Raw genomic sequence first — 20,674 nt, 5'->3', positions numbered from 1 at the left:
AAAAATCCTCTGCCTAATTTTTTTCAGCTCCAAAGTGTCCCCTAGAAGACGACTGAGCTTAAAACAGAACTTGCTTTCTAAAGGGTTCTGGAACCAATAGCTGAAGTTGTTGTCTTCTCAATCCCTCCCACTATACAATAACCTGTTCTGATAAAGAAGTGAGGACTCACCCGGGTTTGCCAGTTTCTCTTTCAAACTTGTTTTCATGCATTTAATTTATTTGGGTTGGGCCTTTTGACTGAAAAGCTCTGAGGTTTGTCCTCATTCATGTGGTAGTAAAGCAGGTTTCAGGGATAACCCTTGTTTGTTCTCCTGTCTACACTCCCTTCTTAAATCAGGAGCCTTTCCAGTAGAAAAAGGGGCTACAGGTAACCGTCCTTTACCCTTCTTAAGGGATCTTTATCTAACGGTACGTAAGCCAAAGGATCCTCTTTCCGACATTCATGGAAAAACTGAATAACAACCATCTCTGGAAGTATTTGTGGGGCTGTACAAGATTTTGATGGACAATAGAGTGCTTAAACCCAAAATCTAACTGGGCATCTATTACTTTCCCGTCCACCTGTACTGGTCAAGGAAAGGGTGTCTCTGGATCTGTAGTATAACGCGTTGGTCTTTGAAAATATATCACCTCCATAGGTTCCTCCTCTTTTCTAAAGGCAGAATCTTGCTATGTGTCCCCGCTCCCCATATTCACAACATTGGGGGGGGGGTTTATTGTCTACATTAGGCTCGAGTATAGACAGAAACGTGAAGCATCAATACCTGGTATATCTTATCAAGCACAGCAGGCCTGTAATGAGCATCATAGTTAAACGTTCATTGACAGAAGACCAAGTGAATGGCAGTAGAAGGAACTACAGGATGTGACATCATGAGCCACAGCAGCACTTTCAGTATGTGACAGAAACATCGCACCGAAAGCAGAAGCAACAGAAAGTGCGCCGACATAGGACTGAAGCTAAAGTGATGCCAGGGCTCGCGTATCACTCACTAAACACCTCTTTACACACACTTCTGAGGATTAAGCACCTGCTCCAGTGAGTGATGTGTAACTTACAAGCCACTCACACCTTGACTGTACATGTTCTGTGAGCGACTGAAGATTGCACTTCCACTGCTGCAGTGTTAGATTTGTTCTGCAGAGAAGAGAAGCTTGCACTGCAGTCACCTTTCGGTGGGAGAGGAAAGCTTGTTTTGCTGCTGCCATACTGTTGCTGTTCTATGAAGGATGGGCCCTTCCACTGATGAGGAGGAAGCTTGCACTGTTGTTCCTCATGCTGCACCAGTGCAGAGAGGGAGAGGGGTGCGTACACTGCTGCAGCTGTTATATTAGGAATTAACCTTTTCCCTGCCAGCACCTTTGGTGCCAGTTATAAGGGAGAGATGTGTATACGGTATATGTTCCAGTTTTGCATATTCTGTGAAGAGGAAGCTTGCACTGTTGCTCCCCACGCAGTACCAGAAAGAGAACAATGCTCACACTGCTCCAGCTGTTAAATAATGAAGTAACCTTTTCCCTGCTCAAGACTATTGTGACGGTTATGAGGGACAGCTGTGTGCACTGTGTATGCTCCAGTTGTGCATAGTCTCTAAGGAGGAAGCTTGCACTATTGCCCCCCACGCTCTACCAGTGCTGAGAGAGAGGGTTGCTTACACTGCTGCACTGTTATATAATGAAGTAACCTTTTCCCTGCTATTGCCGTCAGTGCCAGTTATGAGGGAGAGCTGTGTGCACTGTGTATGCTCCAGTTGTACATATTCTATTAGGAGGAAGCTTGCACTGTTGCCCCTCATGCTATACCAGTACAGAGAGGGAGAGGGGTGCTTACACTGCTGCACCTGTTATATAAAGAAGTAACCTTTTCCCTGACATCACTTTCGGTGCTGGTTATGAGGGAGAGATGTGTGCACTATATATGTTCCAGTTTTGCATACTCTGTAAAGAGGAAGCTTGCACTATTGCTCCCCGCGCTGTGCCAGTTCCGTCAGAGACGGGTCTTACACTGCTCCAGCTGTTATATAAAGAAGTAACCTTTTTCCCACCATCGCCTTCGGTGCTGGGTATGAGGGACAGTTGTGTACACTGTATATGTCCTAGGAGTGCATATTCTGTGAAGAGGAAACTTGCACTGTAGCTACCTGTTCTGAGTGTAAAAACCTTGTGCTGCTCCTCTTGCTGCTCACACTTACTTCTTCATTTAATCCTAGTGTCCGGTAAACTACTGAAGATTGTGGTAAGATGTTTCGCAACAAAAAAGCCAAAATGATTGGCATTGCCAGTACTTGTATTAATGCATGACATAATATGTAGGGAAACTTACTTCTGGTTTTGCGTGTGAAACCAGCAAAATTTTGCAACGGGCCAGAGCACCTGTAAAATTTTAAAGCATAGCTACTGTTAGAAATGGGGGTCTCTAGTTGGCAATGGTTTGCACCTTTGTCCAAGTAGGGATCCCCTTCCTTCTAGTTAGGAGAAGGTGGATACACTACTGAAATAAAGCCTGCTCACCCCCTTGGTAGTTTGGCACAAGCAGTAAGGCTCATCTCAGAGTCAGCGCGTAAAGCATTTGCACATAACCAACAGTAATACAGTGAAAGCACTACAAAAGGACACCACACCAGTTTCAGAAAAATAACCAATATTTATCTGTGCAAGCAAGACCAAAACGATAAAAGACTAACCTCCAGTAATCAAAAGTAGGCACTTTGAAAGAATAACTTTAAAATGCAGTTCCTTGAAGCTGGTAGGTCCGTCCGGGGCTACCGCGTAGCTGAAAACAACAGAATACAACAGTTCCGACTGACAGCGTGGGTGCAGACTAGCGTTAGTGTCAGCAGACATGTAAACAGTACCTTTGGTTCCAGTCAACCATGTCAGCGAAGGCTGATCGTGGCAACCGGCATGGTTGTGATGTGAAGCATAGCAGTGCAGCGTTTGGTGCCCTCAAGTCATGGTGCAGGCAGTGGCTCGGTGATGGTCGTCCAGCGGCTTCGGTAAGACTAGGGCAGCGGTGTGGGATGAGGCGGTGCTCATGGCAGTGCTGACAGGTTACAGTGCAAGAGACAGTGCTGGTTGATGTAAGCTGGTGTCAGTTGGCCCAGACGGCGGTATGGGATGGAGCAGTGCATCATGTAAGAGTGTTGCCCCCAAACCAACGGGGCAGTCACGGGTATTGACGGAAGTGTGCAGGGACGTCGTCGGTGGGACCAGGGCGACGGAGCGAAGCGAGGCGGTGCAGAGTGCGGTATCCAAAGGTCGCAGTGCAAGCAGTGGCTTGGTGGCAATGGCGGTCGTTGTCGGTGAGACCAGGGTTGCAGTGCGAAGTGCGGCGGTGCCTTCTCTGGTGCCTTCAGAACCCAGAGCCAGGAGCGATGTCGGCTGCTTTTCCCCCTTTGGCAACTAAAACCCACGAGGCGATACCCAGAGTTAAGTGAAGTCTTTGCTGTCCCGAAGACTTCGTGAACAGGAGGCAAGCTCTACTGCAAGCCCTTGGAGAAAACTCTAACAGCAGGATGATGAAAGCACAATCCAGTCCTTTCCCTACCCAAGACAGAAGCAGCAAGCAGCAGTCCAACACAGCAGAGCACGTAGCAAAATGGCAGTTCCTCCTGACAGCTTTTCCAGCAATTCTTCCTGGCAGGTTCCTTAGTTCAGCAGTAATCTGAAGTTCTGGGGTCTGGGCCCCAATATTTATACTCACTTTCTCTTTGTTCTTTTGGGCAGAGAGGGTCTGTGCTGAGCCCAAACCAGTTCGGGCCCGCTCTGGTCCAGCTTCCCAGCAGGAGGTGGAGAGAGCATTGTGCAAGGGAGACCGGGCCCATTCAAATGCAGGGAGATCCCCTCACACCACTCTAAATGCAGGCCAGGTTTATTCAGGTGCTAGTGAAACTCCTCCCACTACTCTGAATACAGCCCAGGTCTATTCAGCTCAGCTCTGACTCATCCGGGTAGGGCAAAACACACCTCGACCCCCAACCCCCCAGTGGGTGTCTACAGTGAATGCAAATCCCCAGCCCCTGTCACTCCAAAGCCAGACATAGAAACACCAATCCATAACACAATTTACCCGGAGAGCATGTGCACGTTAGCACTAAATAGCGGTAGTAAAGAGCCCAGAATTGTAAAACCAATGAAAACAGGGTCATAAACTGGAGCCATAAAGCAAAAAGTCTGGGGATAAACCTGCTGTAAAAGCCAAGTCTAACAGCTACCGAGAGCAATGAGTGACACCTTCGGTCAATTCTAGGAAATCCTACAAGCCCAAGATGCAACTTTCATTTGCTAAAATGCCAGGAATGGCTGATGGCCTCAGGTCATGGAGCAACTTGGCACCCGTGTGAAAAGTGAAATGAAATGTATTTGTGAATTGCAGCATATATTTCTAGTAGACAATCAAGTGTTAAACTGCCCTGTGTATATCTCTGATTCTGAGAGGGCAGATATATATATCCACCGCTAATAGGCTGCAATAACACTGTTCTAGGAACAGAGGGAGATAGAAATAGATTAAATTGGTACAAGATAGTGATGTGCACAATTTGAGTAGGTTCCTTTGGCATAAGTGTGGGAAACTGACATAAATATAGGGTGCCATTTTAATTCCCTCCTCCCATTATTTGGGGTTTTCTGCATTTTACTTTTTGTTTGTAAATTTCACTTGGTGCTACCCAGAGACAGCTTCTCTCCTCCAATCCTTCCTCTTCACCTTCTTGCATGTCTCTGCTAGGTTTCTCTTTAATAATAAACACATACATTTCATTCACTGGCAGTGGATGGATGCCCTCCCATTTCTCTTCACTATCCTGTCTCTGCTCCTCTTCTGTGCCTCTTCCCATTCACTACCACAAACGTTAGTAACACCCCCGGGGACACTCTCAGGGGTCATACAGTACCTGCTCTTCCCACTTCTAACCGACGCCTCCAAAAAACGGCTTCCACCACGTTAATTATGGTTTCCTGGTTAAAACAAAGTAGGTGAGACAGTAACTGAGTTTCACTTCTTGTTGTGTGGGCCGCAGCAGCCGGGGCAGAGCTGCAGGTCCCATTTGGCAGCCTCGGGTGCGGACGTGGACAATGCAGCCTGCCTGCAGTAGGCCTAGGCCGGTGGAGGGAAAGAAGACTGGGTCGTCTGCTGCCCGGGCGTGTCTGCATTGAGAAGGGCCGACAGCCGTCTTTGCTGCTCGGACCCAGTGGATGGGCTCCCAGAACTTCTGCCGAACCGGCTTCCCAGTGCTCTCCTGATACAGGCTCTTGTGGACTTGGGCCAGCCTTGGCGAAGCATCCTTTGCCACCGCAGCAGCTGTGGAGTCCACGACTGCCGAGAATGGGGCAGCACCGCAGATCCTGTGATGCAGCCTTGGGTGTGGCCACAGACGTTGTGGCACACAAACGAGGGCCAAGGACAGAGTGAAACGAAGGGGCAGGGTCGACCTGCTGAAATGATGCAGCTGCTTTGAGGAGGACTGACGGCCACTTCATTGTGCTAGGTAAGCCACCATCCCAACAAGCATGAAGGACATCTGGACATCACCAGCTCGGGGATCCCTCCAGGCACAAGATCACCGCCCGTGAGTGCAACAACACCCTGAAGGCCGGGCTGAAAGCAAGGACCCCAGCAATGGAGAGAAGATCATGTTGTGTAAATATGTAATATATATTTGTCCAACCCTAACTGCTTCAACTTTTCTTACAATGTAACCTTGAGTGAATTTACAACTTGTATATATGTAACTCTAACCACTGGTATCTGTAGTAGACTTATGAACTTACTACCATTCTTAAGTGAATTTAGAGTTTATCTGTTCGTATCTTTTATGTAATTCACGTACTCTGAAGTGCTTATATATTGTAACTGGTTCTATTGTAAAGCGCTCTGACACCTTCAGGTAAAGTTTGCACAACATAAAAACGCATAAATAAATAAATAAACTTATTACCAGTTCCTGCCGGGTGTCAAACACAGCCAGGGAAGAGTTGAGTGCAACGCACCAGTCTTTGGCCTCCATCCAGGTTCCTTCACCTTCAGAGAAATAGTAACACTTGTTCTGGTACCAGATCCAGCCATGGCCACAAGGGGGCAGCACTGCACGGTCCTTTCCATCCGCTGAGGCACTGCTTTGTGGATCTCTGGTCTGGGGCTGTTCGGAGTACTGGCTTCCCTTTAGAACTGACAAAAGAAGAAATTGAAATAAACAAGCATTTGCAATGGTATCAGTCTCACCTTTGGGACCATATATGTATTGAGCTATGCAGCACATTAGCCTGGGTGCTGAAACATCTACTGTTCTTTACCATGGAGGGAAAGTAAGCACCAAACTGCTGAACACACCAGGTATGGGAACAAATGGAGATAAATACTGCCTATCAGTGGGAAATTGCTCTGTTTTTAATATAAAATCAGCCCCTTCGGTGGTCATATTACTGAAAATACAATATTTTAAAAAAATATTATTGACTACGGGTGTGCATGAAATAAAAGTTTCTGTGGCCTGGTAATGCTAAAGTGATTCTGGGTATTTTATTGACCTCTGCTGGTCGTTTTCTATCAAAGAAAGTTAAATAGAGGCAATTGCCAGATAAAATGAAAAAAAATTCCCTAAGTAGAAAGCAATTCTGGCATTTTACTGACCTCTACTGGTCGTTTTCTATCAAGACAGTTAATTAGAGGCAGCTGAACATGCAGAAAGCAATTCTGGTATTTTACTGACCTCTACTGGTCGTTTTCTATCAAGACAGTTAAATAGGAAGCTTTGCTCTGGGAGGCTTTTAAGGTGGTGCTCAGAGGCCAATGCATTGTGAGGCAGGCGGGGGTGGTGTTAAAGGCGATTCGTGGCACGCTGGCCTCCCTGGAGGCCCAGATTAAGGCACTAGAGGGGGGTTTTTACTCCACAAGTGACCCTCAAATAGCGCTGAAAATAAAAACCCTCCTATTGGACTATGCGGAGGAGGCACAGTGTGAAAAGAAATTCTTGGGCAAATATGATGCAGCGTGCAGATACGGCGAAGGGGACAGGCCGGGTCGCACACTCACTGGCTTGATTCAACCATCTCAATCAGTGACGTTTGTTCATGAGATCCGAAACCCGCAAGGAGACATGGTTAGGGGTCACATGGGGGTGTCTGACAAATTTGCCGCATTTTACAATCGGCTATACACGACTACTCAGGGGACGTGCACGTAAGACCTGAATGCATTCCTTGACACATTGGCATTGGGCTGGTTTAATGATTCCCATAGGAAATATATGGACCTCCCCTTTACAGTAGAAGATGTGGCACAGGTCATTAAAAGCCTACCCATGGGTAAGGCTCCAGGCCCTGACGGTCTAACAACATCCTTCTACAAGACTTAAGTTGAGGAATTGGCGCCTCGCTTACTGGAGGTATATGGAGAGGCATTGGAGGTGGGGATCCTGCCTCTGTCCATGAGAGAGGCGACGATCATTGCGCTCTTAAAACCTGGGAAATCGGAGGAGGAGCTGGACTCTTACCGTCCACTTTCCATGATAAATGTAGATGTAAAAATCTTCACGAAAATGCTGGCTAACAGGTTGCATCCACTGTTGCCAATGATTGCACTTCCAGATCTGTCGGGATTCATCCCGGGGAGATCCACATCTCACAATTTGCGAATGATATTTTTGGTGCTAAAGTACTTCCACCCAGACGAAAAGGCTGCAATGGTGTTTTTGGACGCCACCAAAGCGTTCGATACACTTGAATGGTCTTACCTATTCTCCATCATAAGCGCATGGGATTCAGTCCGCTTTTTATAAACTGCATCCAGCTGCTATACAACTCTCCCACTGTGCGGGTACAGGTGAATGGTTTGCTATCCGACCCCTTTTCGATCTCACGCGGGACCAGACAGGGGTGTCCACTATCCCCTTTACTGTTCGCTATTGCAGTGGAGCCACTAGCGGCTCGAGTCAGGCAACACCACACCGTGAGAGGTATTGGTTTCAGTTCCCATAACCTGCTCATATCCCTATATGCGGACGATGTCACATTATATATTATAAACCCCGAGGACAATCTAGACCCGTTGTTGAGGGAATTTATCCGATTTGGTGGGCTTTCGGGTGTTTGGATTAACTGGGCCAAATCTGTGATTTTCCCGTTGACAGATGGGACTCCCTGGGTAACATCAGAATTCCCCTTACGCTGGGAGGCGGGAGAGGTGAAGTACTTAGGAGTCTGGGTCAGTCACGATACGCAGGAGTTGTGGCGCCTTAACTACGGCGGAACGATGATGTTGCGAGTGCCGCTGTCCTTGGCTGGCAGGATAGCACTAGCCAAAATTGTCATTCTGCCAAAATTCTTATATTTGTTTGTTAACATACCGATCCCGCTTACCAAGCATTTTTTGAACACACTTAAATCCCACCTCCTCACGCTGGCGTGTGCGGGTAATCAAGTTAGAGCGTCTTGGGACCTTCTAACCCTCCTACTGCAGCAGGGTGGTCTGGGAACCCCTGATATGCACCTATACACATTGTGTGCGCAAGCACAGATTTTGCATTATTGGGTACACCCGACCCCATTTCAGCCGCATGTAGCGGTTGAAGCAGACGTAATGGCCCCAATCCTGCTTAAGGTGGTGTTGTATCAAAAGCCACGACGCCCTTGCGGCGACATAGATTCGGCTGTTACCCTGTGTTGGGCGTGGGACGAACTGCGCAAGAGAGCGGGGCATCCGCTGCTTTATGCCCCTTCTGTTTCTCTACCACAGAACCCAATGATGCCCTGTATACGGGACAGCATGAGCAAGACACTAGGTAAGACAATGAAACTCCAGACGTTTGAGGACCTGTACCCCGGGGACACATTTCGATCCCCGCCTGTCACGCTCGAGGGACAGGTGGTGCCATTTACCGAAAACTTCCTATATCATAGAATTCGCATGGCGTGTCGTTCCTTGTGGGAGGACTTCCCGAAGGCACCGCCGACTTTGTCTGCACTGGAAAATTTGCTGAAATGCCCCTCCTCGCAAAAACTGGTCACTCGTCTATATACCCACATGCAAGACACCGCCCCTATTGTGAAACCTAACTCTCTTAAACATTGGAATGAGGAATTAACTGAAGAACAATGGGAATATTGTTGTGGGCAGCTATTGGAACTTTCCCCGAATTATAAGTTGCGATTGATCCATTTCAAATATTTGCATAGATATTATAGGACTCTGGTGGGTCTCCATCGTATGGGCCTTCGCGCAGAGAGTGATTGCAGGAGATGTGACCTCGCTCCGGCTACATTTCTTCATGTGGCATGGCATTGCCCCAGGATAGATGATTTTTGGGTGGAAATCTTTGATTCGGTGAATGACATACTAGGGGTAGAGTTGACTCCATCTCCTGTGATAGGCCTACTGGGATATGTGAAGGACACGCCACCTAAGCTGCGTAAATTGCATGCCCTCCTCCTTCTATTTGCAAAACGTCAGATCGTTGTGCACTGGGGTAGGCGGAGGGTGCCCTCTGTCAAGGAGTGGGTTAGAGACATCACATACCGACACACCCAACTGAGTACATTCTGGGAGTTGATGCCACTCACTTCCAGACCCCGAAACATTTGGGACCCGTTCTTGACTTGGAACACTAACTTGCAAAGGGAGGCTGAATCCTCGGATACGGTGGCATTGTAGTCCCTATTGTATTTGTGTTATATCTATGACTTATCTTTATTTCCTATTATACAGTGCAGGAGACGCCAGTCTGGGAGAATAAATAGGCGTGTGAACTTGTAAATGACCCTCTCAGGTGATGACGTGTCAGGCAATCTTATATTTATATGACATCTGATATAATGTGGACATGCTCGGTCATTTGAGTTATATATATTACATATGTGATTTTGGGAAGGCGGGTAGGACGCATTCTGTCATTACTATTATGGACGAAGTAGATCCATCTGTTACTGCTTTCTGACTATTCAATATGAAACTGGTTTGATGTTGTATCGAAAATGTCAATAAATATTTATTTTTTTTAAAGACAGTTAAATAGAGACAGTTGAACGGAAAAAACAGTCCCTAAGCAAAAGGTGGAAGCAGACAAGTCCTAGAGATGATCTCCAAATCCCGCAAAGTACATAAAACCGATCTTCCAGACAGCGCAAGCGCTGTCTAGGCTCGACATAAAAATGTACCAAAAACTATTTGTGATAAGATATAGTGAGCACTGCTACAAACCATGGCCAAGGATGCGGTACTCAAATTGTCTGGCGTGGGCAGGACCTATCTGGCCTCTAGGACAATCTGGCAGAGCAGAAGGACTTGTGTCACAGGTCATTGTGCGGGCTCTGTTTTTTTGCCAGTTTGTGGGCCTGTTTTATGGTTTGTTGGGCCGGTTCTTACTGTTAATTTCCAGGATATTAAAATGAATATTACCTGCAGCAAGTTTAGAACCATGCAGTCTTCCAGAACCTGCAAAACACTTATTCAACACATCTTTCCGAGGTCAAAAATGATCCAATTTGCAAAAGTGGACCGTTTTTAAAGACTTTGCGATTGGCTAAAAGGGCCATTTATTTTGATCACTGGGCCTGTTTTCTGGGCAACTTCCACCTCAGGTAGCTGTGATGGTTAAAACAGAACGGACTGGGTGTCACTCGGGGCCAATAATGGTTACCTCTAGGGTGGTACTCTCAGGACAGAAGCGTAGGGTGATAGCTGAGCAGGGTACCACTGGGGCAATCCACTCTCAGGACATAAAGACAGTTAAGAGACACCGAGAACAAAAGAGCAGACACAAGAAGGGTAATCTGTCAAGAAACAAGAGCAGGCTCAGGGGTAATCTGTCATGATACAAGAGCAGGCTCAGGGGTAATCTGTCATGATACAATAGCAGGCTCAGGGGTAATCTCTCATGATACAAGAGCAGGCTCAGGGGAAATCTCTCATGATACAAGGGCAGGCTGTACAGGGTAATCTCTCAGGACACAAGGGCAGGCGCTGCGGGGGTAATCTCTCATGACACAAGGGCAGTCTCAGCAGGGGTAATCTCTCATGACCCAAGGGCAGGCTCTGCGGGGGTAATCTCTCATGACCCAAGGGCAGGTACTGCGGGGGTAATCTCTCATGACAAGGGAAGGCTCTATGGGGGTAATATCTCATGACACAAGGGCAGGCGCTGCGTGGAAAATCTCTCATGACAAGGGCAGGCTCAGCGGGGGTTAATCTCTCATGACACATGGGCAGGCTCTGCGGGGTAATCTCTCACGACACAATGGCACGCTCTGGGAGGTATTCTCTCATGAGAGAAGGGCAGGCTGTACAAGGTTATCTCTCATGGCAGGTTGCTACTGGGTGGTACATTAAAGACATAAGGGCCGGTTACTGCGTAACTCTCATGCACATGGGTTGGCTACTTCTTGGGTGACACGCTCTCTTAGGTCACCAAGGGAGGCTGTTTCTGGGGTGAAATCTGGACACAAGAGCACGGGCAATGGGAATGAAACATCAAGGACCCAGGGTGAACACACTCATAAAAATGTAGCAGACGGGATACTTGACCGGGTTTTGCTCCTAATCCAAAAATGCATGGAAGTTTTTCGTCACGAAACTGATGCGCGGTTACGGCTGTGGGTATTTTATGAATTGTCGGGAGCTGTATTCCAGGTCTCATGTGAATTGAATGACCGGACATAAGGTGATGAAATGAAAACAAGGAGGCGGGTAAGGGGCACACAAGGTACCGCGAACTCTCCACACTGGGGCGGAATACAACTGCACAATCATCGCCATCCTGTCGCTGTAAAACTAAAGTGGGGGGAGGGGGTCGGCATCCCCCTGTCGATATCACAGAGAGATTTCTGCACCAGGTCACGAATGGAGAAAGGGGTTTGTGAAATCAAATGTAACGTGTATTGGTTATATATAGATTGTTTACAATTAGTAATACCCAACTAAAAAAGGGGGAAAAGCCATAAATTGTCTTTAAAAGACTAGAGAATAGTGATTTTGTACTATGTTGTCACTCCTGTAATACGAAAAATTAAACCAAAATGATTTTGTCTCTAACACACAGACACATCTTTCAAATTCAAAAACTGGAATAGATGTATTGGATTCTGTTATACAAATACTACAAAATGATGTGAAATAATGTTTTGCCGTGGTGCAAATATTGTTACTAATCGCATCGAACAGTAACAAACGTCGTGCGAATGGATTGGCACCCCGATCACAGTGCACAGGTATTTTTGGGTGTTTTTCTATTCGTTCATTTTCAAGCTAGAATTTCTGTGGGCTGGTGGAACAGTATTCTATTAAGCTTTCTTCTTCGGGGACGACGCAGATAAGGTGCTTCGTAAAAATGATTTACACACCATGTTAACAAAAAAAAAACATAGATACGTAAGCTTCCTTCAAATATTTGCAATTATTGTCCAGCACAATGTTTATTAAACACTTATATTCCATAAATTGAAAGCAGAGACAGCAACGGCCACTAGGTGTCGCACGTCCTCCATCAACGAGGTCCACCTAACAAGGGCGAACCCTGAACTGAAGTGATCGATACTCACCTCCAATGTACACCAGGAGACCCCAGGTAACGACGACCAGAGCAGCTGCCAGCGCCACGTGGGTCACTTCTTTCAGCGGTTTCCTCACACCGCCAGTACTCTGATGAGCTACAACAGAAACAGATGTCCTAGTTAACCCTACGAAAAAATCAGTTTTTTAAGTCATTTTTAATTGACGCCTGAAGAGAACTTCACGATGTCTGCTGCAGAGACGTTTTAAGGATTGACGAAGAGGATTCTGACCCAGGCCCCCCCCTGATGACCTTGAATAATTCTTCAACGGATTATTTTAAATGCCGTTTTCCTTTAATTTATTTTTAATGTGGGTGGTGTGTGAGTAGGGCGACCAAATGACATGGAGGCAAATTCTGGACAGGACTGTAAAACATGTAGGACAAAGAGTCAACATTCAGGACAAACACTTATGACAAAAGGTCAGTTTTACAGACACATTGAAGGAGAGTCCATACCAGACTATTCTATCAATGTGTTATATACATATACATTCACTGTGGTGTAATCGACTCCATTTGTTCCTCAGTGCACTCAAATAGCCGGTCATTCGGGCCGTCTCAGTGATGAAATAGAAGGGCTGCCTACAGGCTCCCTCTCAGGTGTTGTAACCCCACAAACCTCGCCATAGGAAGCTAATACAGAAGTGGTCGGTTAAGCAAAAACAGCATGAGAGGAGGTCAAGCAAAGGTGACGATTAATACACAACTTTTCAAAACGCCCTCTCTTATTCTCTATCAGGGAGTGAATGGGCTGGCACTTCTGAGGATAGGGAGAAGACAAGCAGCGCGGTCTTGTTGAAAACCTGTTTTACCTGTGAATATTTCACCAATATCAGACACAGGATACCGGGCCCACTGCAATTCATAGCCATAGGCTCGCGCATAGCAGACAATGCCTGTTATCAGGAACTTTCAAGTAACACCATCAATTCAAGGTAATACCGGCTCCAAAACAGCTTTAACATTTGCTGATTGCAAACATTTGCATTTCTTTGGGGAAGGAGACACTCTGTCTAAAAGGCTCCTTTCTTTTTAGCCCTCTGCCCCTCTCTCTGGAATGCAGCACAGAACACTACCTCTTTTCAGCTGGGGAATCACAATTGGGGGAATTAACTTTTCTTTTTTAGTGGAGAGGATAAAATTATGGACAAATGCCGTCCATTAACACACCTATCACGGAAAACGGATATTATGGCTAATTTACGGGCAGTCCATGAAAATTACAGACGGTTGGTCACCCTGTGTGTGGGTCTATTACTGACATTTTGCAGAGAAATGTTGTTTAGGTGTCATGCAACATCCATAAAAAAAATATTTTACATCATCAAAACAGTGCTTCACATATGAGAAATGGGAGGGAGTCTCAGAAATTGTTTGCAGTAATATTAGTGAACTGCTGCTGTGTTATGATAGTGAAAACACACAGCACTATCCCTGAATATTAGCTGTAAACACATTTAAAATGTGGATGAGTGTGCCACTGCACTGTCACCTGGTCAAAGAGGGCATGAAAGAGCTGAAATTGGATCATAAATTCAAAGCTGTTCTGAACAAGGGGCCCCAAAAAATGTTTGGCCCGGGCCCCCAAATCCTTGTGATCCCCTGGTCTGTTGTTTAAGAGCTATGCTCTATGGTCTGCAATAGGTCTTCGCCCGTAGACACCTTCACGCACACAGACAAGATTAGATTATCTGGACGTGACCTGAAGCACGCAGACAGGTAGGACATTATTTCGGACACTTTCACAATGTTGCTGGACCATAGGAGAGGACTTACTGTTGTACCCAACGGGACCGACATTTTGTGCCCCCCCACGCACCTCACCCCTTTCTACTCCTAAATTCAGCAATATTGAGGTCTTCGGGCTACACTCTGTGGTGCCCTTTAAATGGGCACATTTGGCGCCAGTGAATCCTCAACACTAATTAATAATATGCAAGTAGAACACGTGACGAGTCGGACATTTACAAATGATCATACACAGTAGTGCACATATTTTATATTTAAACATTATATATATTTTTATATTATATATATACACACACACATTGTCTTTGTTAGCGTTGTTTAGCGTAAATGAAATGGACATAATTTCTTTTTATCCTTAATACGGCCACAGCTGTCGACTTTAGAACTGGAAAACCAGGTTTGATTCTCTGCGTTGCCTTTACATTCTGAGATAGTGGGAAAATCACTTAATCTCATGGTGCCTAAAAAAAAAATTTAAATATGTATTAATGTGTCCTTGTGTATTATAACTTGCTCATGTAAAGTGTTCCAATACCTTTAAGCGAGTACACGCTATAGAAAACTGCAAAAAAGTTATATAACAAGCATTGGCATAGCCAATAGGTCTCGGTTTTGGATACAAAATGCGAGGTGGGTCGCACACCGCTCGTCATACTAGCAAATAGCCCCATAGGATTCTGGAGGATGTAGTGACAGCGGCGGGTACACCTATGCCATGAGTATATAGTTAAAATGCCATCCGTGGACACGTGTTTCGAGGTAATTGCCTCTCGTCAGCAGGGAGCAGGTAAGTATGCGGGGTGCCAAGTAGACTGCCAAAAAATTATCAGGTATAGTACCTCTCACGGCGCGCGGGTGCGGGATCCGGGCTCGTCAACCCATGGCTCAGGGAGCTTTAAATACAAAATGCGAGGTGGGTCGCACACCGCTCGTCATACTAGCAAATAGCCCCATAGGATTCTGGAGGATGTAGTGACAGCGGCGGGTACACCTATGCCACGAGTATATAGTTAAAATGCCATCCCTGGACACGTGTTTCGAGGTAATTGCCTCTCGTCAGCAGGTAGCAGGTAAGTATGCGGGGTGCCAAGTAGACTGCCAAAAAATTATCAGGTATAGTACCTCTCACGGCGCGCGGGTGCGGGATCCGGGCTCGTCAACCCATGGCTCAGGGAGCTTTAAATACAAAATGCGAGGTGGGTCGCACACCGCTCGTCATACTAGCAAATAGCCCCATAGGATTCTGGAGGATGTAGTGACAGCGGCGGGTACACCTATGCCACGAGTATATAGTTAAAATGCCATCCCTGGATACGTATTTCGAGGTAATTGCCTCTCGTCAGCAGGGAGCAGGTAAGTATGCGGGGTGCCAAGTAGACTGCCAAAAAATTATCAGGTATAGTACCTCTCACGGCGCGCGGGTGCGGGATCCGGGCTCGTCAACCCATGGCTCAGGGAGCTTTAAATACAAAATGCGAGGTGGGTCGCACACCGCTCGTCATACTAGCAAATAGCCCCATAGGATTCTGGAGGATGTAGTGACAGCGGCGGGTACACCTATGCCACGAGTATATAGTTAAAATGCCATCCCTGGACACGTGTTTCGAGGTAATTGCCTCTCGTCAGCAGGGAGCAGGTAAGTATGCGGGGTGCCAAGTAGACTGCCAAAAAATTATCAGGTATAGTACCTCTCACGGCGCGCGGGTGCGGGATCCGGGCTCGTCAACCCATGGCTCAGGGAGCTTTAAATACAAAATGCGAGGTGGGTCGCACACCGCTCGTCATACTAGCAAATAGCCCCATAGGATTCTGGAGGATGTAGTGACAGCGGCGGGTACACCTATGCCACGAGTATATAGTTAAAATGCCATCCCTGGACACGTGTTTCGAGGTAATTGCCTCTCGTCAGCAGGGAGCAGGTAAGTATGCGGGGTGCCAAGTAGACTGCCAAAAAATTATCAGGTATAGTACCTCTCACGGCGCGCGGGCGGTTTTGGGACCTTATAAGTATTTAGTTATGGACCACAATATCCTTGGTGCAACAACATCAACCCTTGCATGGCTAAACACCTATAAGGTCCCAAAAACGAGACCTATTGGCTATGCCAATGCTTGTTTTATGCTTGTGCTTGGATTAAGACTTGGACTCACCGCTTGAGTTTGAGCGCAAAGTTAACTGTTCACAGGAACTACCTCAGGAGTAGTACTTGAGTTTCCACCTACTAACTGGAGTGAAAGCGTGACTTACACAAAAGTTGCAACTTCTTCTTGTGTTTGGCAACATGCAGCTTTGCCTCCCTGTCTCGCATTGCCTTCAAATGCACTATCACGCAGTCTTGGCTAAAGCCCTGACAGCAGAGGGACACCTCAAGTAGATCCGTTACTGACATTTGGTTTCTGCATTCACGGCATGTAGTTTTAGGTGCGTACTTCATTCCCTATTCGATGAGAGGACATCGGATAACTGTCAAAATTGGGAGGGGAGCTCCAGAGCCATTTTAGTAGGTGGGAAAAAAAATAATTGATGTCAGAGGAAAGGAGTCATGCTTATACGCTGCTCTTCTATTTTGGGATGGTACAGAGCTAATTCGGAGCTGCATGGCGCCACCTCGAGGTGTGCAGGAGCACTGCTGAAGAAAGGTTTCCAGATACAGTGTACCATCTGGAGAGTATTCTAAGGTCTCAAATCTGCAATCAGAAGTATCCGTCAGAAACTTCATTATACCTATCAAACTCAGTTGATGTTTTTATGAAGCACAATGCCTGAATTAAGTTTACCCTGCAGAAAAACAAAATGGCTGCTAAAACGAGATGAATCAATGACCTGCTGTAAAGGAGACTTCGTGCATTTGTTCAAAGAGCAGGGCCATGAGTGTGAAAAAAATATTATCCTCCCAGTTAAACAAGCGCAAAGAGAAAGTGAACGGAAAGAGAGAAAAGGATAAGCGCCGAGAGAAAGGAACAGGCAAAAGAAAAAGACAAATGCGAGAGAAGAGTGAAAAATGAAGCTGACGAGGAGGGAGTTGGAGAAGGGAGGGGGTAGGGGAGGGGATTCACGCACTGTAAGGCTTAATGAGCCATTACAAAAAGCCAGATGGCCTGTGCACGTTCACACTCACATGCACGCAGGCTTTAGGCCACCGAAAGCCTCTCTGGTAGCACTTTGAAAACCCGCATACTAAAGGTCTCGCCTGAGCTAGCGCATGCGCTAGCGCTCAGGCGAGACCTAAAAAAGTGGCATTACAACCAGAGCTGTCAACTTTGGAACTGGGTAACCAGGTTCAAGTCGTGGCGTGGGTTCAACCTCTTGTAATTCAGGGTAAATCACGTAATTGGCCAGTGTTTTTTATGTAGCTCAAACTCGACATGAAATCATTGGAGCGCTTTAAATGAGAACCAGGTACATTACACAAGGTCACATTAATTTTTAGGTTTGAGCCTGCGAGAGCAAACACTGAAGCAGAAAGGGCTTTGAGCCTGCCCATTGCTTGTCATGTATTGGCTTCAGCATCAATGTTCTTTGCAGCCTCCTTAATTGGCTAGTCCAGGCGAAGCATCACTGCTGATGCTTGTACTTGAGCAGGGTCCATGCACACATTGATTTAGCGTAATCAGTACCTATTGGCTGCTCCTGAGATGTTTGAGGAACTACTATTCCCTCTCCCCCCCTCCTGCTGCCGCCTCCACAATGCTTATTTTCTTGTTTGTTTCTTTTATGCTACAGTACTCTGCCTTAGCGGAGGAGCCGCCACTGACAACATGGCTAAAACACACTGCCAAAGCTAACAACGTTCACATATTCAAGACTTATTGGCTTTGCCAATGTTTATTTGTTGACACCAAAATAGAAATTCGTCAGTCGTGGTTTCATTTGCATCAAAAAACCATACCTAACGGCAAGAAGCACCCAGTGCATTTCTGACCCTTTCTAACGCCATGCCCACTGGCCAGGGCTTTAAGTGGGCCGGGTTCTTCCGGGTTTAAGACTCAGTAGCAATACAAAATGGTCATTGAAACCGTCCCCTATTGGGCCCTATATTCATGCCCTTAACTTTGTAGCCAACAACACTGATTGATTTTTGATAAATGAATGTAGAAATGTTAACATAGTGATATAATTCCTCTTTACATCCCATGTTTTACTTACTCTGTGATCCCTTGGAGATAATTTCAAGATAGTCGGTGTCTGTATGTTTTTCGTCATCTAGCATATTACTCTTGTATAGTGCCACTTTGAACTGAGTCCCTCTAGGTGTTTATACCGGACCACAATGAGAGTTCCGAAGTTGAGGCTAAAGCCTGTTTCTTACATTGCCGGTCAACTGGTGAGAAAGGTGTGTACAAAGTATGGTCATCCAGTCCCTGTCCTCTGCAGAACAATGGTTAGGTATTCGATTTGCAGCTGTGATACTGTGCAGATGTGTGTGAAGGAAGTATACAGTTGCCAAAATAGTGACAGGTTGAAACTATAATAAAATGCAGTGCTTAGAGGTGATTGGGTGCTTTGTGTTTGGGGGCAGTGAAATGAAGGAGATGGGAGGAAGTGCATTCAGGAGAGACTGAAAGTGGGGTGCTGAAGAGTTCAGAAATGTGGCTTAAGATATGCAGATTAACGAGATGTGGAGAGAAAAAGGTGCACATTCCTAATAGAGTGAACATAACAAGAGTGACCACTACCTCTACCACTGGCCTCAGTAATGTTGAATTCAGTCTCACATTTGAGAATAAAAACAATTTCAATATTAATTAGCCATGTCACTAGCACACCTTTGAAGCGCTTTTGGAGGTCTACTTTTGTAGCCTTAAATGTCCACGCCCAGAAATGCTACTTATTCAACACCGCCCTTTGATCTCGGTTCTGAAATGAAGAGCTGCCTTGAATTCCCCAGAGACTGCTGAAAGTCCTACAAAAACAGGAGAACCTGAGGGAGCCCACTCCCGCTTAACCCCTTGAGTGCCCGCCCCTTTCCCCGCCCTGTGCCGGCCGTTGCATTAGCGGGCGGGGTTTATGACGAGCTGGTCTCGTCATGGGCACAGCGCAACCGCGGCCCATGACGAGACCAGCTCGTCATGGGCACTCAAGAGGTTAAAACAGCGACTCCTTTAAAAAACATAAAAAGTTGTCCAGGTACAAAGATGCGCTGGCGTGTAAAGCACAGCCATAAGGGACAAAGGGGAAAAAAAACCTTTTCACGATGAGGGACTGGGGGATTCACAGTTAGTGACCACGGCAAATATCCTGAGGGAATGCACACAAGTTTCTTGTAGACACAGATTTCATTTTCCCTCTCGTGGAATCCTGCTAGAGGAGGTCAAACTCACTCTCTGCACTCACTCAGTATAATATAAGGGTTGTCTGAGTACATGTCCGCAGCTGTCTGTAGCTCTGAATCTCCACTGACCATATCTACTGCTAGAGGTTGGCAAGCCACTGACAGATCGAGCCAGGCACGAGTCTGAAGTCTGACTCTGGCTCAGCTTAAGATCTTGTTTGAATCTTGAGCCCATAACGAGCTGAGCTTTCATGTGGCGTCTGCCTCCTTTCCTCTACCCGGATGCGGTGTTAGGGCCAGAGCTGCCAGATACGGAACACAGGAACCAGATCGGAGTCTCTGCATCAGTTCAACATCATGTGATTCTGTGCAAATCACTTAATCTCCCCATGCCATAAACAATGCACGTGACCTTGTGTAATGTAACTAACTGGTGCTGATATTAAGCGCTCCAGGCCAAGTTTGTGTTTTATTTTAATAACTGCCGAAGTATGCATTAGGAGGTACTAACAAAGCCTTAATATAAGGGAAGTCAAAAAGATACCTATTTACGCGCTGATTTGTACAGACTGAAACCTTGATAAGTCACAACTTCCCTGCTTAAATTGCGTGATCCCAGGCAAATATTAAATTTCATCAAAACTCTTTTTTCTTCATTATCGCATATGAAAGTCATTTTGAATGTGAGCTCAGACTACCAGTTGTAAAAAAAATTATCACTTGTAACCTGACCTAGATGGTATTGTTTCGGTATCTATTCAAAAGGTGCGGAATTTGCAGGTAGAAGGCTCCTAACAGAAGACATTATTTACTTACAGTAACCCATGGTCTGGTAGAGACACTAACCACAGATTCCTCATTGACCCAACCACCTCCCTGTACCATGAACAGGTTTCTTCACAAAAAAAGATCCCAATTTAGGAATGTGCACACAACCATAGTCATTGTCTTAACGGGCACAAAGTATCAAGAAAGCAACTTATGCCAGCGCACATATAGGCTCGTGCGTGTCATACCCAGCACAAAACAACGTAGATGCGGAGCCGCCATTGTCCCCTGTCGGCACGCAGAGGTACTGCTGAAGGTTTTCCTGGTCCAGTCTGACG

The 20,674-nt window shown here is 46.3% G+C and overlaps 1 protein-coding gene across 1 annotated transcript in view; it reads right to left on the bottom strand.

Moving 5' to 3' along the window:
* Positions 1 to 20,674, bottom strand: part of LOC146813017 (C-type lectin domain family 2 member D-related protein-like) — a 92,622-nt gene that overhangs the window by 56,569 nt on the left and 15,379 nt on the right. Inside the window, exons 2-3 of the mRNA XM_085620043.1 lie at positions 12,533 to 12,640; positions 5,941 to 6,170 (exon numbers count right to left, since the gene is read on the bottom strand). Of these exons, the coding sequence (XP_085476169.1) occupies positions 5,941 to 6,170; positions 12,533 to 12,640 (338 nt within the window). The remainder of the gene's footprint in view (positions 1 to 5,940; positions 6,171 to 12,532; positions 12,641 to 20,674) is intronic.

Source organism: Triturus cristatus, chromosome 7 (genome assembly GCF_964204655.1).
Source record: "Triturus cristatus chromosome 7, aTriCri1.1, whole genome shotgun sequence".
NCBI classification, from domain to species: domain Eukaryota; kingdom Metazoa; phylum Chordata; class Amphibia; order Caudata; family Salamandridae; genus Triturus; species Triturus cristatus.
This window is presented reverse-complemented; position numbering and strand designations above follow the sequence as displayed.